Below are 16,170 nucleotides of genomic sequence, written 5' to 3' on the forward strand. Positions count from 1 at the left end.
GCTGCTCCTCCCTGCTCTCTGTGGGAGTGGCACACCTAGAGAAGGCAAGGGGCCCTGGGAGTAGGTTTGTGTTAGAGCTCAGCTGGATTTCCTGTCCCTGTGCGAACTGCACAGAAGTAGTGGGCAGAGTCCTGGGGTACCAGGGCACGCAGGGACAGAGAAGCCGTGGACTGGGAATTGTCACGGGAGGCTGTAGCTCTGCCCTCCACCGCTTTTCCATATTCTATTGTGCTACTATAACTGTCAATGAAGGACACCCACTCGAGACTTCCACCGGGTGCCTGACGGTACCACAAGACATAATAATCTTCAAATTTGAATCCGGATCCCTGGCAGGAGAGATGCACGGACTCTCCAGGTGCTCGCAGACCTCCACCAGACTCCACCAGACTCAATTCAGCCCAAACGTCTGCAGAAGGAGAGCACAGGGAGTGGGGATGCGTGTGCCCACGGAGGGAGGAGGGTACTGTCTAGAAGACCCAGCAACCCCAGCACAGCAAAGCCAGAAACGCCAACAGCCTTGCTCCCCACAAAGCCCCTGGCCAGGGACACTGCCCCGACTGCCCTCCTCGGGGCTCAGACGGGGCTGCTCCCAAAGCGTCCCCGACCCCGACAGCCTCCCTCTCCCGCACACACCGGACCCGGACCCGGCCCCGCTGCCCTCCCCGCCCGCCGCTCACCGGCCGGCCCCAAGGCCAAGGCCAAGGCCAGCAGCCGCGGCCCCAGCCCGGCCGCCATCGGGCCCTGCCGCGCCCGGCGGGAGGCGGACACGAGCAGAGCGGGGCCGCGCTCGGGCCGCTCCTGCCCGCACCACAAGTCGGGCCCTCGCCGGGGCAGCGCCCACCGCTCCGCCCGCCCAGGCCCGGCCCAGCCCGCCCCCCGCGGGGCCGCGGCCCCTTCGGCGGAGGAGGAGGCGGCCGCGGGGCGGGGCGCGGGGCAGCTCGGGGGCAGCGGAGGAGCGCGGCGCCCCGGCAGCCGGAGGGAGGGAGGCTCCTGGCCCTGGCCTCACCGTCAGCTGGCCGCTGGACCAACAACCCACACATCAGAAGGGATGCCCCTGAGGCTAACTAGCAGAAAAGTCGCAATTCAACCTGGTGCGTCTCAAACATTTTGAGCACGTTCCGGGAGAAATTGATATTGGAGGCGTGACTCATGCACCTGTCTTATTCGGATTAAGGCCTTAAAATATCAATAAATTGTAAATATCTCTCCGGAACCTGTACGGAACTAAAAAAAAAAAACACAACAACAACAAACAAAAAAACACATTTCTTTTACTTTCTTTCTTTATTTCTTCCTTTCTTTCTTTCTTTCTTTCTTTTCTTCCTTCCTTCCTTCCTTCCTTTCTTCCTTCCTTCATTCATTCTTTCTGTCTTTCTTTCCTTCTTTCCTTCCTTCTTTCCTTCCTTCCTTCCTTCCTTCCTTCCTTCCTTCCTTCCTTCCTTCTTTCTTTCCTTCTTTCTTTCCTTCTTTCCTTCTTCCTTCCTTCCTTCCTTGTAAGGACTGCTCTGCAACAATTACAACATCAGTGTGTCATCAAGATTAATTTCACCCTAAGTCCAAAACACAGCACCCTACCAGACACTTGGAGGAAAATTAACTCTATCCTAGCCAAAACCAGGATACTGGCTCACTTGTAATGAGGGATTTCTTGAGTAGTCCCACAATCTGAAAGAATCCCTGCACACCCCTCTACTGGTGCATCACACAGCACAGGCCACAGCTGCAGTCTCTCCCAGCCCATGTCCAGGCTGGCCCCTTTGCTCGGGTGTGGGATTGAGCATGGAGAAGGTGACAAGCCCTAGCAGGAGGTTCGTGTCGGGAAACACCTCAGCTTTCTGTCCCCATAGGGGCAGCACAGAAGTAGCAAGTGGAGTCCCGGATATGCAGGACATGGAGGACAACATATTTCAACACCTAGAAACTGTCCAGGAGGTGGTGGCACACCCACACATGGCAGCCTTCCAAAGGTGTAGGAATAGGAATTTTTGTTCTTGAGAGACCCAGAGGAATGTGGACCTGTGTGCATGCTGCTATCATGAGATGCTATAGTCATTGACAATCAGCCTGCATCCCCAGATGGTGACGTGCATGGAAATCACAGAACTGTAGAATCATTAAGGCTGGAAAAGACCCGTAAGATCATCAAGTCCAACCATCAACCTTACCTAACAAATCCTATCATGGATAGGATAAAAAATAACATACCACTTAGTGTCCATCCCACCTCCCGCAGGACTGCGGCCTCTGGTGGTGGAGGAGGTCGGCACGGGGCAGAGAGCAGGGTGGGGAGGAGTGTGTCACCCCAGCAGCCAGAGGCTTCTGCCCATGGCCTCCTCGCACTGCCCCAGTCTCACACAGCGCGGCAAAGACGTTCCTGCTGGGGGGATGGCAGACCTCATGAGGAGGGCTTTAAACTAGAAGGAAGGAGGGGAAGGAGAGAGGAACCAGAAGCCCTGTGAGGAAGTGACTGATGCAGCTGCTGAGCAAAGAGCGTGGCACTGTGTGACAGGGAGAATTCACAAAATCATCAAAATGGGGCTTAAGCAGGACAATCACTTCCCTAGGCCTCATGGCCACACTGTTTCTGATGCAGGTCAGGATGTCATTGGCCTTCTTGGCCACAGGGGCACACTGCTGGCTCATGTTCAGCTGGCTGTCAAACAAAACCCTCTGGACCTTGTCTGCCAGCACACCTTCCACCCACTCTTCCCCAAGCCTGAACGGGATTGTTACATCTGTCAGTCCCACGGAATGGCGTTGTTAGGACCCAAGAGCAGCACTCGGCACTTCCTTTCATGAGGAAGCCTGTGCATCTCTTCTTGCTGCACTCCAGCTGACCTGGCCATTTGCCCCTGACACTGCTGTTGATCCCATGGGCCCCTACAGGCAATGTGGGAAAGGGCTGAGCTGAAGGCAATTCTCTGCCCTCTTCAGGAGCTCAGTGTGGTTCTGCTGCTCCTCCCTGTTCTTTGTCACAGTGCCACACTTAGAGAAGGCAAGGGGCCCTGGGAGCAGGTTTGTGTTAAAGCTCAGCTGGATTTCCTGTCCCTGTGCGAACTGCACAGAAGTAGTGGGCTGAGTCCTGGGGTACCAGGGCACGCAGGGACAGATAAGCCGTGGACTGGGAATTGTCCCGGGAAGCTGTGGCTCGGCCCTCCACCGCTTTGCCATATTTTATTGTGCTACCATAATAGTTGATGTAGGACACCCACTCGAGACTTCCACTGGGTGCCTGACGGTACCACAAGACATCATAATCTCCAAAGTTGAATCCGGATCCCTGGCAGGAGAGGTGCACAGATTCCCCTGGTACTCGAACACCTCCACCAGACACCCACAGCTTCCATTGAGCACTCACACCTGCAGAAGGAGAGCAAAATGAGTGGGGCAGTGTGTACCCACGGATGGAAGATGCTCTCCAGAAGCCCCAGCGACTCCAGCACAGCAAAGCCAGAAACGCCAACCCCCTTTTTCACGAGAAAGCCCCTGGCCAGGGGCACTGCCCCGACTGCCCTCCTCGGGGCTCAGGCGGGGCTGCTCCCAAAGCATCCCCGACCCCGACAGCCTCCCTCTCCCGCACACACCGGACCCGGACCCGGCCCCGCTGCCCTCCCCGCCCGCCGCTCACCGGCCGGCCCCAAGGCCAAGGCCAAGGCCAGCAGCCGCGGCCCCAGCCCGGCCGCCATCGGGCCCTGCCGCGCCCGGCGGGAGGCGGACACGAGCAGAGCGGGGCCGCGCTCGGGCCGCTCCTGCCCGCACCACAAGTCGGGCCCTCGCCGGGGCAGCGCCCACCGCTCCGCCCGCCCAGGCCCGGCCCAGCCCGCCCCCCGCGGGGCCGCGGCCCCTTCGGCGGAGGAGGAGGCGGCCGCGGGGGGCGGGGCGCGGGGCAGCTCGGGGGCAGCGGAGGAGCGCGGCGCCCCGGCAGCCGGAGGGAGGGAGGCTCCTGGCCCTGGCCTCCCGGCGCTGCCCCGGCCTTGAGCCCCGCGCAGCCCGGCAGGAGGGACCCGGCAGTGCCGCGCCGGGGCCACACCGAAAAGGTGCTCGGCCGCTCGCTGCCTGCTGTGCCCACGAGAGCCGGCAGTGACAGCCTCACCTCTGCCATCCTGCAGCTGCAAACACCCGTGCTCAGGAGCTCTTGCTCCTGTTGCAGCCTGAGCACTGACCTTACTGTCAGAGAGGGAGAAAGAGGGAGACAACCAGGGCATGAAGCGGAGCAAAGCGTTTGTGGCCGATAGGTGGACCTCCAATGGAGGGCTGTCGAGCAGGAACTACCGTGGAGGGAGACACGAGCCAGCAGCCCTGGGAGGGAGGGAGTGACTGACACAGGTGCTGAGCAAAGGGCATGGGGTGATGTGACAGGGAGGCTTCACATCATCAGCAAAAGGGGGCTTAAGCAGACCCACTTTCAGCATTTACACGTAGCCCAGAAGTGCCCACAAGGCACCATCAAGGAGAAATCCCGCAAGCCCTTTCCAGGCAGAGGGCATGCTGGCGTGCCTCTCCAAGTGTCATAGGCGAAGGTAGGGCTTAGGATGGAAAGGCTCTTCAAGAGGGAACTCCCTTTGCGGTGTCCTCAAAGCACAGACTTCGTGGGTACGTCACGGCTTAAGTCATGAAACTGTGCAGCTTGATCAATGCTGCACCATGACAGGACAGGACGCCTGCTCGTTTCATCCCGAGCTCCAATACATCTTACTGAACCAGCAGGGACACCGCAGACACCCACAAACAGAGATAAAGGGGAGCAGAAGAATGCAAGTGTTGTACAAACTCAAAGATGACGATGTGTGCTAGCAACTACTTGGAAAATAAGATGAATACAAGCTCTATATGATTTCAATCGGATTGAAAGGGATGAGCATGGGAAGTAGGAGAAGGCAGAAAAGGAGCCGCATGCTCTCAGTGCAGACTTAGACTCACCGTCAGCTGGCCTGTAGACCAACAACCCACTCGTCAGATGGGATCCCTGTGACGCTAAATGGCAGGAAAGTCACAATTCAACCTGGTGCATCTTGAGCATTTTGAGCATGTTCCAGTGGATATTCATACTGGAGGGGTGACTCATACACGTGTTATTTAGATTAAGGCCTTAAAGAATCAGTAAATTGTAAATATCTTTCTAGAAGCAGTACAGATGTAAAAACAAACAAACAAACAAACAAAAAACCTCTCTCTCCCTTTTTTTTTTTTTTTTTTTTTTTGTTTCTGGCATTCTTTCCTGCTTTCTATTCAACTGTTATATATTTATTTCCTCCCTGTCTGTAGTGGTTTAACCCCGCTGGCAGGTAAGCACCACCAGCCGTTCAATCACACTCCCCCCTCCCTCTCTGGAACAGGAGAGACAATTGAAAAAGAATTAAAATGAAAGCTTGTGGCTTGAGATAGACACAGTTTATTAGAATAGAAAAGGAAAGGGAATAGTTGTAATACTACTACTACTACTCCCACTCATGTGTACAAACAAGTGTTGCACAATGCAATTGCTCACCACACGCTGACCGATGCCCTGCCTATCCCTGAGCAGCCAGTGCACCCACCCCTGCCAGCCACCCCATATTAATTGTTCAGCAGGATGTCCTATGGTATGGAATGCCCCTTTGGCCAGTCTGGGTCAGCTGTCTAGCTTCTGTCCCCTCCCAGCTCCTGCTGCACCCCAAGCCTGCCCACTGGCAGGAGAGTGTGAGAAGATGAAAAGTCCTTGGCTTAGTGTAAGCACTGCTCTGCAACAATTAAAACATAAGTGTGTTATCAACATTATTCTCACCTGAGTCCAAAACACAGCACCCTACCAGACACTTGGAGGAAAAATTAACTCTATCCTAGCCAAAACCAGGATACTGGCTCACTTGTAATGAGGGATTTCTTGAGTAGTCCCACAATCTGAAAGAATCCCTGCACACCCCTCTACTGGTGCATCACACAGCACAGGCCACAGCTGCAGTCTCTCCCAGCCCATGTCCAGGCTGGCCCCTTTGCTCGGGTGTGGGATTGAGCATGGAGAAGGTGACAAGCCCTAGCAGGAGGTTCGTGTCAGGGAACACCTCAGCTTTCTGTCCCCATAGGGGCAGCACAGAAGTAGCAAGTGGAGTCCCGGATATGCAGGACATGCAGGACGACATATTTCAACACCTAGAAACTGTCCCAGGAGGTGGTGGCACACCCACACATGGCAACCTTCCATAAAGTGTAGGAATAGGAATTTTTGTTCTTGAGAGACCCAGAGGAATGTGGACCTGTGTGCATGCTGCTATCATGAGATGCTATAGTCATTGACAATCAGCCTGCATCCCCAGATGGTGACGTGCATGGAAATCACAGAACTGTAGAATCATTAAGGCTGGAAAAGACCCGTAAGATCATCAAGTCCAACCATCAACCTTACCTAACAAATCCTATCATGGATAGGATAAAAAATAACATACCACTTAGTGTCCATCCCACCTCCCGCAGGACTGCGGCCTCTGGTGGAGGAGGAAGTGGGCACGGGGCAGAGAGCAGGGTGGGGAGAAGTGTGTCACCCCAGCAGCCAGAAGGCTTCTGCCCATGGCCTCCTCGCACTGCCCCAGTCTCACACAGCGCAGCAAAGACGTTCCTGCTGGGGGGATGGCAGACCTCATGAGGAGGGCTTTAAACTAGAAGGAAGGGGGGGAAGGAGAGAGGAACCAGAAGCCCTGTGAGGAAGTGACTGATGCAGCTGCTGAGCAAAGAGCGTGGCACTGTGTGACAGGGAGAATTCACAAAATCATCAAAATGGGGCTTAAGCAGGACAATCACTTCCCTAGGCCTCATGGCCACACTGTTTCTGATGCAGGTCAGGATGTCATTGGCCTTCTTGGCCACAGGGGCACACTGCTGGCTCATGTTCAGCTGGCTGTCAAACAAAACCCTCTGGACCTTGTCTGCCAGCACACCTTCCACCCACTCTTCCCCAAGCCTGAACGGGATTGTTACATCTGTCAGTCCCACGGAATGGCGTTGTTAGGACCCAAGAGCAGCACTCGGCACTTCCTTTCATGAGGAAGCCTGTGCATCTCTTCTTGCTGCACTCCAGCTGACCTGGCCATTTGCCCCTGACACTGCTGTTGATCCCATCGGCCCCTGCAGGCAATGTGGGAAAGGGCTGAGCTGAAGGCAATTCTCTGCCCTCTTCAGGAGCTCAGTGTGGTTCTGCTGCTCCTCCCTGTTCTTTGTCACAGTGCCACACTTAGAGAAGGCAAGGGGCCCTGGGAGCAGGTTTGTGTTAAAGCTCAGCTGGATTTCCTGTCCCTGTGCGAACTGCACAGAAGTAGTGGGCAGAGTCCTGGGGTACCAGGGCACGCAGGGACAGATGAGCCTTGGACTGGGAATTGTACCGGGAAGCTGTGGCTCGGCCCTCCACCGCTTTGCCATATTTTATTGTGCTACCATAATAGTTGATGTAGGACACCCACTCGAGACTGCTACCGCGTGCCTGACGGTACCACAAGACATCATAATCTCCAAAGTTGAATCCGGATCCCTGGCAGGAGAGGTGCACAGATTCCCCTGGTACTCGAACACCTCCACCAGACACCCACAGCTTCCATTGAGCACTCACACCTGCAGAAGGAGAGCAAAATGAGTGGGGCAGTGTGTACCCACGGATGGAAGATGCTCTCCAGAAGCCCCAGCGACTCCAGCACAGCAAAGCCAGAAACGCCAACCCCCTTTTTCACGAGAAAGCCCCTGGCCAGGGGCACTGCCCCGACTGCCCTCCTCGGGGCTCAGGCGGGGCTGCTCCCAAAGCATCCCCGACCCCCGACAGCCTCCCTCTCCCGCACACACCGGACCCGGCCCCGACAACGACGGCGAGCGCCCGGCTCCAGTGCGCCAGGCGGGGCAGCACCAGGAGACGCTCCAGGTCGCTCAGGGCCGCCCGCCGGCAGGCCCCGGCCCCGGCCACGCTGCCCTCCCCGCCCGCCGCTCACCGGCCGGCCCCAAGGCCAAGGCCAAGGCCAAGGCCAGCAGCCGCGGCCCCAGCCCGGCCGCCATCGGGCCCTGCCGCGCCCGGCGGGAGGCGGACACGAGCAGAGCGGGGCCGCGCTCGGGCCGCTCCTGCCCGCACCACAAGTCGGGCCCTCGCCGGGGCAGCGCCCACCGCTCCGCCCGCCCAGGCCCGCCCAGCCCGCCCCCCGCGGGGCCGCGGCCCCTTCGGCGGAGGAGGAGGCGGCCGCGGGGCGGGGCGCGGGGCAGCTCGGGGGCAGCGGAGGAGCGCGGCGCCCCGGCAGCCGGAGGGAGGGAGGCTCCTGGCCCTGGCCTCCCGGCGCTGCCCCGGCCTTGAGCCCCGCGCAGCCCGGCACAGGGGTCCCGGCCCTCGGCCCAGCCATGCTGTCGGTACGCAGCATCGCCTCCCAGGTGCCTCCCCGTGCCCCAGTGTCGTGCAAGGTCGCCATGGTGCCAGTGATGCCATGATGCCCCAGATGCTAATTGCCAGGGAAGAAGATGTGATTTGAACCAGTGCAGGTTCCAGGGGGAAAACAGTACTTGAGGGATGTCTCACAATATGTGGATGAGAGTGTTAATTCACACACCTGTCATCTGGAAGAAGACCTTAAAGAGTCAGACGACTGTAAATACCTGTCTAGCAGCAGTAGAGAAAAAAAAAAAAAAAAAAAAAAAAAAAAAACTTTTTCCTTTCCTTCCTTCCTTTTCCTTTCCTTTCCTTTCCTTTCCTTTCCTTTCCTTCCTTTCCTTTCCTTTCCCCCTTCCCTCCCTTCCCTTCCCTTTCCTTTCCTTCCTTCCTTCCCTTCCCTTTCCCTTCCCTTCCCTTCCCTTCCCTTCCCTTCCCTTCCCTTCCCTTCCCGCTCCTTTCCTCTCCTCTCCTCTCCCTCCTCTCCTCTCCTCTCCTCTCTCCTCTCCTCTCCTCTCCTCTCCTCTCCCTCCTCTCCTCTCCTCTCCCTCTCTCTCCTCTCCTCTCCTCTCCTCTCCTCTCCTCTCTCCTTCACTCTCCTCTCCTCTCCTTCCCTCTCCTCTCCTTCCCTCTCCTCTCCTCCCTTCCCTTCCCTCCCTTCCCTTCCCTTCCCTTCCCTTCCCTTCCCTTCCCTTCCCTTCCCTTCCCTTCCCTTCCCTTCCCTTCCCTTCCCTTCCCTTCCCTCCCTTCCCTTCCCTCCCTTCCCGTCCATTCCTTCCCTTCCCTTCCCTTCCCTTCCCCTTCCCTTCCCTTTCCCTTCCCTTTCCCTTTCCCTTTCCCTTTCCCTTTCCCTTTCCCTTTCCCTTTCCCTTTCCCTTTCCCTTTCCCTTTCCCTTTCCCTTTCCCTTTCCCTTTCCCTTTCCCTTTCCCTTTCCCCATCAGGTGGATCCCATCTGGCCCCATGGACTTGTGACAGTCCAGGTAGAGCAGCAGGTCTCTAATTGTTTCCACCTGAACTGTACGGGGGGTTCTTTTGCTCCCCGTCACACACTTCCAGATCGGAAGGCTGAGTACCCTGAGGATAAGTGGTCCAGCTAGTAAAGACAGATGTAAAGAAGGCATTAAGAACCTCAGCCTTTTCCTTATCCTCAGTAGTCATGTTCCCCCTGCGTCCAGTAAAAAATGGAGATTCTTCTTGGCCCTCCTCTTGCTGTTAATATATTTATAAAAACATTTTTGTTATACTTAACCATAGTTGCCAGGCTGAGCTCGTACTGGGCTTTGGCCTTCCTGATTTTTTCTCTGCATATGCTGCCAACTTCCTTGTACTCTCCCTGAGTTGCCTGCCCCTTCTTCCGCCAGACATAAAGTCTTTTTTCTCCCAGACACTCAGCAAAAGTTCCCTGTTCAGCCACACCGGTCTTCTTCCCCACTTGCTCATCTGTCATGCCTTTCTCTGAGGCATGGCAGGGCGTTGCTCCACCAGTCCAACTCCTGCTCGCACTCCCTGATAGTCCTTAATCTCTCCACCTCCTCCTTGAGCTCTGCCACCAGGCTGATCAGATCCTCCACCTCCTCGTACCTCACGCAGCCAGTATCTCTGTCACCCTCCATTGGCAGCATCAGGCTCAGGCCCTCCCTGCAGCCAGAGACCTGAACAGCCGCATCTTTGGGCAGGCACTTGGTCTGGGTTGCCACAGTCTTTTTGATGAGTGCTTTGGCAAGCGCTTGCCGCCTGGTGGTGACCATGGCTGGGTTTGCTGTCTGGGAGGTAGCTGGTAGGTGAGCCGGTCGCCTGAGTGAGGAGGGATACTTCGCCCTCCTTGCTCACCCTGCCTGCTCGACCTGCTGTGCAAACTGATGCACCATGCCCTGTTTGCCCGCCCTGGTTGCCTGGCTGATGGTTTCTCGTGCTCCCTAGGGGCTGCCTTTCTACCACAGGGGGTGCCTCTGGCTCCGATGAAGCCTCGCCAGCCACCCTCACAAGGGCTGACGGGTCCTGCTGGCTCCCTTGGCTGCCCTGAGTGGCCTCCATGCAGAAAACTGAGTGGCCTCCATGCAGAAAAACGCCTGCCCACCACGATCCCCGGCTCTGCTGCAGATCACGACTGCCTCGGAACCGATCACCTGGCGAGGCACATGATAAATCATCTCTAACTCTATCATCCACATTGACTTCCTGGGAAACTAGTGGTTCCTCCACAGCAAACAAATTCATCAGTTCACCTCTTCTGCACAAGAAAATAGCCCCATTTAGGACCACAGGGAAAAGCTGTCCAGTGTTTAACCATGGAATCACAGAACCATAGAGACCAACACCTCCTTGCTGCAACCTTCTCTCAGATAGCTGCAGAGAATGATCAGGTCTCCCCTCAGCTTCCTTTTCTCTACACTAAACAAAAAAACAGTTCCCTCAGCTGCTGATGATAACACTTGCTTTCTAGTCCCTTCACCAGCTTTCTTGCTCTTTGCACATACTCAAGCAACTCAATATCCTTCTGTGGTGGTTTTACTCAGGTGGGCAGCTGAGTTCCACCATGGCCGCTCCCTCGCTCCCCCTCCTCAAAGAAAAAGGGGGAGAACAAACAACACAAAGGGCTCAAGGTCTGAGATACGGATGATTTAATAAAAGGGAAAAGGAAGTGGGAAAAAAAAAAAGGCCGCACAGATTCACAGAGAGAGAAAAGCAGTTACTCTACTTAGAATCAACGAGAGACGATCAGCCACATCCTGGGATGCAGGGCCTCAATACACATAGTGGTTGTTTTGGAGAACACGCTTCCACAATGAGAGCCCCCACCTCTCCTTCCCCTTTCCCACATTTATTGCACAGAGTGACATCATATGGCATGGAATAGCCCTTTGGTTGGTTTAGGTCAGCTGCCCCAGTGATGTCCCCTCCCCATCACTTCCACACCCCCAGCCTGCTGGCTCTTGGGGGGTTGGAGGGAGTCCTGATGCTGTGCCAGTATTGGGCAGCAACAGATGAAACGCTGGTGTGACACCAGTGCTCTTCTAGCTACACGTGCAGAGCACAGCACTGTATGGGCTGCTGCAGGGAAAGTTAGCATCCCAGCCAGACCCAGCACACCTCCTTGTAGTGAGGGGACCAAAATGAACACAGTATCCGAGATGTGTTGTCACCAGAGCCACATCCCAACGGACCATTACTTCCCCACTCCTGATGGCCTCACTGTTTCTGATAAGATTGGCCTTCATGGCCACAGGGGCACACTGCTGGCTCATGTTCAGCTGGCTGTCAAACAAAACCCTCAGGTCCTTTTCTGCCAGGACACTTTCCATCCACTCTTCCCCAAGCCTGAATGGGATTGTTATGTCCATCAATCCCACGGAATCGGGTTGTTAGGACCCAAGAGCAGCACTCGGCACTTCCTTTCATGAGGAAGCCTGTGCATCTCTTCTTGCTGCACTCCAGCTGACCTGGCCATTTGCCCCTGACACTGCTGTTGATCCCATGGGCCCCTACAGGCAATGTGGGAAAGGGCTGAGCTGAAGGCAATTCTCTGCCCTCTTCAGCAGCTCCATACAGTTCTGCTGCTCCTCCCTGCTCTCTGTGGGAGTGGCACACCTAGAGAAGGCAAGGGGCCCTGGGAGTAGGTTTGTGTTAGAGCTCAGCTGGATTTCCTGTCCCTGTGCGAACTGCACAGAAGTAGTGGGCAGAGTCCTGGGGTACCAGGGCACGCAGGGACAGATAAGCCTTGGACTGGGAATTGTCCCGGGAAGCTGTGGCTCGGCCCTCCACCGCTTTGCCATATTTTATTGTGCTACCATCATACTTAATGACGGACACCCACTCGAGACTTCCACTGGGTGCCTGATGGTACCACCATACAGCAAATGAACTGAAGGTGAATCCGGATCCCTGGCAGGAGAGCTTCACGGAGTCTCCAGGTGCTCGCAGACCTCCGCCAGACTCCACCAGCCTCCACTGTGCCCACACACCTGCAGGAGAGCACATGGAGTGGGGCAGTGTGTGCTCACAGAAAGAAGAGGATGGAAACCAGAAGGCCCAGCAACCCCAGCCCAGCACAGGCTCAGCCGCCAACCCCCTTACTCGCGAGAAAGCCCCTGGCCAGGGACACTGCCCCGACTGCCCTCCTCGGGGCTCAGACGGGGCTGCTCCCAAAGCGTCCCCGACCCCGACAGCCTCCCTCTCCCGCACACACCGGACCCGGCCCGGCCCCGCTGCCCTCCCCGCCCGCCGCTCACCGGCCGGCCCCAAGGCCAAGGCCAAGGCCAAGGCCAGCAGCCGCGGCCCCAGCCCGGCCGCCATCGGGCCCTGCCGCGCCCGGCGGGAGGCGGACACGAGCAGAGCGGGGCCGCGCTCGGGCCGCTCCTGCCCGCACCACAAGTCGGGCCCTCGCCGGGGCAGCGCCCACCGCTCCGCCCGCCCAGGCCCGGCCCAGCCCCCCCCCGCGGGGCCGCGGCCCCTTCGGCGGAGGAGGAGGCGGCCGCGGGGCGGGGCGCGGGGCAGCTCGGGGGCAGCGGAGGAGCGCGGCGCCCCGGCAGCCGGAGGGAGGGAGGCTCCTGGCCCTGGCCTCACCGTCAGCTGGCCGCTGGACCAACAACCCACACATTAGAAGGGATGCCCCTGAGGCTAACTAGCAGAAAAGTCACAATTCAACCTGGTGCGTCTCAAACATTTTGAGCATGTTCCAGTGGATATTCATACTGGAGGGGTGACTCATGCACGTGTTATTTAGATTAAGGCCTTAAAGAATCAGTAAGTTGTAAATATCTCTCTAGAAGCAGTACAGATGTAAACAAACAAACAAACAAACAAAAACCTCTCTCTCCCTCTTTTTTTTTTTTTTTTTTTTTTTGTTTCTGGCATTCTTTCCTGCTTTCTATTCAACTGTTATATATTTATTTCCTCCCTGTCTGTAGTGGTTTAACCCCGCTGGCAGGTAAGCACCACCAGCCGTTCAATCACACTCCCCCCTCCCTCTCTGGAACAGGAGAGACAATTGAAAAAGAATTAAAATGAAAGCTTGTGGCTTGAGATAGACACAGTTTATTAGAATAGAAAAGGAAAGGGAATAATAGTACTACTACTACTACTACTACTACTAATGTGTACAAACAAGTGTTGCACAATGCAATTGCTCACCACACGCTGACCGATGCCCTGCCTATCCCTGAGCAGCCAGTGCACTCACCCCTGCCAGCCACCTCATATTAATTGTTCAGCAGGATGTCCTATGGTATGGAATGCCCCTTTGGCCAGTCTGGGTCAGCTGTCCAGGTTCTGTCCCCTCCCAGCTCCTGCTGCACCCCAAGCCTGCCCACTGGCAGGAGAGTGTGAGAAGATGAAAAGTCCTTGGCTTAGTGTAAGCACTGCTCTGCAACAATTAAAACATAAGTCTGTTATCAACATTATTCTCACCTGAGTCCAAAACACAGCACCCCACCAGACACTTGGAGAAAAATTAACTCTATCCTAGCCAAAACCAAGGTACTGGCTCACTTGTAATGAGGGATTACTTGAGAAGTCCCACAATTTGAAAGGAACCCTGAACACCTCTCTACTGGTACATCACACAGGAATTTGGACCTGTGTGCATGCTGCTATCATGAGATGCTATAGTCATTGACAATCAGCCTGCATCCCCAGATGGTGACGTGCATGGAAATCACAGAACTGTAGAATCATTAAGGCTGGAAAAGACCCGTAAGATCATCAAGTCCAACCATCAACCTCACCTAACAAATCCTATCATGGATAGGATAAAAAATAACATACCACTTAGTGTCCATCCCGCCTCCCGCAGGACTGCGGCCTCTGGTGGAGGAGGAGGTGGGCACGGGGCAGAGAGCAGGGTGGGGAGGAGTGTGTCACCCCAGCAGCCAGAAGGCTTCTGCCCATGGCCTCCTCGCACTGCCCCAGTCTCACACAGCGCGGCAAAGACGTTCCTGCTGAGGGGATGGCAGACCTCATGAGGAGGGCTTTAAACTAGAAGGAAGGGGGGGAAGGAGAGAGGAACCAGAAGCCCTGTGAGGAAGTGACTGATGCAGCTGCTGAGCAAAGAGCATGGCGCGATGTGATAGGGAGGATTCACAAAATCATCAAAATGGGGCTTAAGCAGGACAATCACTTCCCTAGGCCTCATGGCCACACTGTTTCTGATGCAGATCAGGATGCCATTGGCCTTCTTGGCCACAGGGGCACACTGCTGGCTCATGTTCAGCTGGCTGTCAAACAAAACCCTCAGGTCCTTTTCTGCCAGGACACTTTCTATTCGCTATTCCCCAAGCCTGAATGGGATTGTTATGACCGTAAATCCCACGGAATCGGGTTGTTAGGACCCAAGAGCAGCACTCGGCACTTCCTTTCATGAGGAAGCCTGTGCATCTCTTCTTGCTGCACTCCAGCTGACCTGGCCATTTGCCCCTGACACTGCTGTTGATCCCATGGGCCCCTACAGGCAATGTGGGAAAGGGCTGAGCTGAAGGCAATTCTCTGCCCTCTTCAGCAGCTCCATACAGTTCTGCTGCTCCTCCCTGCTCTCTGTGGGAGTGGCACACCTAGAGAAGGCAAGGGGCCCTGGGAGTAGGTTTGTGTTAGAGCTCAGCTGGATTTCCTGTCCCTGTGCGAACAGCACAGAAGTAGTGGGCAGAGTCCTGGGGTACCAGGGCACGCAGGGACAGAGAAGACTTGGACTGGGAATTGTCCCGGGAAGCTGTGGCTCGGCCCTCCACCGCTTTGCCGTACTGTATTGTGCTACCATCATAGTCGATGTAGGACACCACCTCGAGACTTCCACCGGGTGCCTGACGGTACCACAAGACAGAATAATCTGCAAATCTGAATCCGGATCCCTGGCAGGAGAGATGCACGGAATCTCCAGGTGCTCGCAGACCTCCACCAGACTCCACCAGACTCAATTCGGCACACACGCCTGCAGAAGGAGAGCACAGGGAGTGGGGCAGTGTGTGCCCACGGAAGGAGGAGGATGCTCTCCAGAAGCCCCAGCGACTCCAGCCCAGCACAGCCTCAGCTGCCAACCACCTTGCTCCTCACAAATCCGATGGCCAGGGGCACTGCCCCGACTGCCCTCCTCGGGGCTCAGACGGGGCTGCTCCCAAAGCGTCCCCGACCCCGACAGCCTCCCTCTCCCGCACACACCGGACCCGGACCCGGCCCCGCTGCCCTCCCCGCCCGCCGCTCACCGGCCGGCCCCAAGGCCAAGGCCAAGGCCAGCAGCCGCGGCCCCAGCCCGGCCGCCATCGGGCCCTGCCGCGCCCGGCGGGAGGCGGACACGAGCAGAGCGGGGCCGCGCTCGGGCCGCTCCTGCCCGCACCACAAGTCGGGCCCTCGCCGGGGCAGCGCCCACCGCTCCGCCCGCCCAGGCCCGGCCCAGCCCGCCCCCCGCGGGGCCGCGGCCCCTTCGGCGGAGGAGGAGGCGGCCGCGGGGCGGGGCGCGGGGCAGCTCGGGGGCAGCGGAGGAGCGCGGCGCCCCGGCAGCCGGAGGGAGGGAGGCTCCTGGCCCTGGCCTCCCGGCGCTGCCCCGGCCTTGAGCCCCGCGCAGCCCGGCAGGAGGGACCCGGCAGTGCCGCGCCGGGGCCACACCGAAAAGGTGCTCGGCCGCTCGCTGCCTGCTGTGCCCACGAGAGCCGGCAGTGACAGCCTCACCTCTGCCATCCTGCAGCTGCAAACACCCGTGCTCAGGAGCTCTTGCTCCTGTTGCAGCCTGAGCACTGACCTTACTGTCAGAGAGGGAGAAAGAGGGAGACAACCTCACAAAGGTTGGACACAGAGGACACAAAGCTAAGCACAA

General features: G+C 57.1%; 4 gene segments (V, D, J or C); all 4 read right to left on the reverse strand.

The window, feature by feature from the left end:
- Positions 1–1,387: 1,387 nt before the first annotated feature.
- LOC121059528 lies at positions 1,388–3,792 on the reverse strand. The segment is given in 2 exon segments: positions 1,388–3,363; positions 3,632–3,792. Coding segments are annotated over 2 exon segments (396 nt in total).
- Positions 3,793–6,831: 3,039 nt separating this feature from the next.
- On the reverse strand, positions 6,832–8,119 carry LOC121059522. The segment is given in 2 exon segments: positions 6,832–7,581; positions 7,950–8,119. Coding segments are annotated over 2 exon segments (402 nt in total).
- A 3,110-nt stretch (positions 8,120–11,229) lies between these two features.
- On the reverse strand, positions 11,230–12,768 carry LOC121059521. The segment is given in 2 exon segments: positions 11,230–12,334; positions 12,602–12,768. Coding segments are annotated over 2 exon segments (402 nt in total).
- Positions 12,769–14,253: 1,485 nt separating this feature from the next.
- Positions 14,254–15,723, reverse strand: LOC121059526. The segment is given in 2 exon segments: positions 14,254–15,291; positions 15,563–15,723. Coding segments are annotated over 2 exon segments (396 nt in total).
- Positions 15,724–16,170: the final 447 nt, after the last annotated feature.

Source organism: Cygnus olor, chromosome 25 (genome assembly GCF_009769625.2).
Source record: "Cygnus olor isolate bCygOlo1 chromosome 25, bCygOlo1.pri.v2, whole genome shotgun sequence".
Classification (NCBI taxonomy): Eukaryota; Metazoa; Chordata; class Aves; order Anseriformes; family Anatidae; genus Cygnus; species Cygnus olor.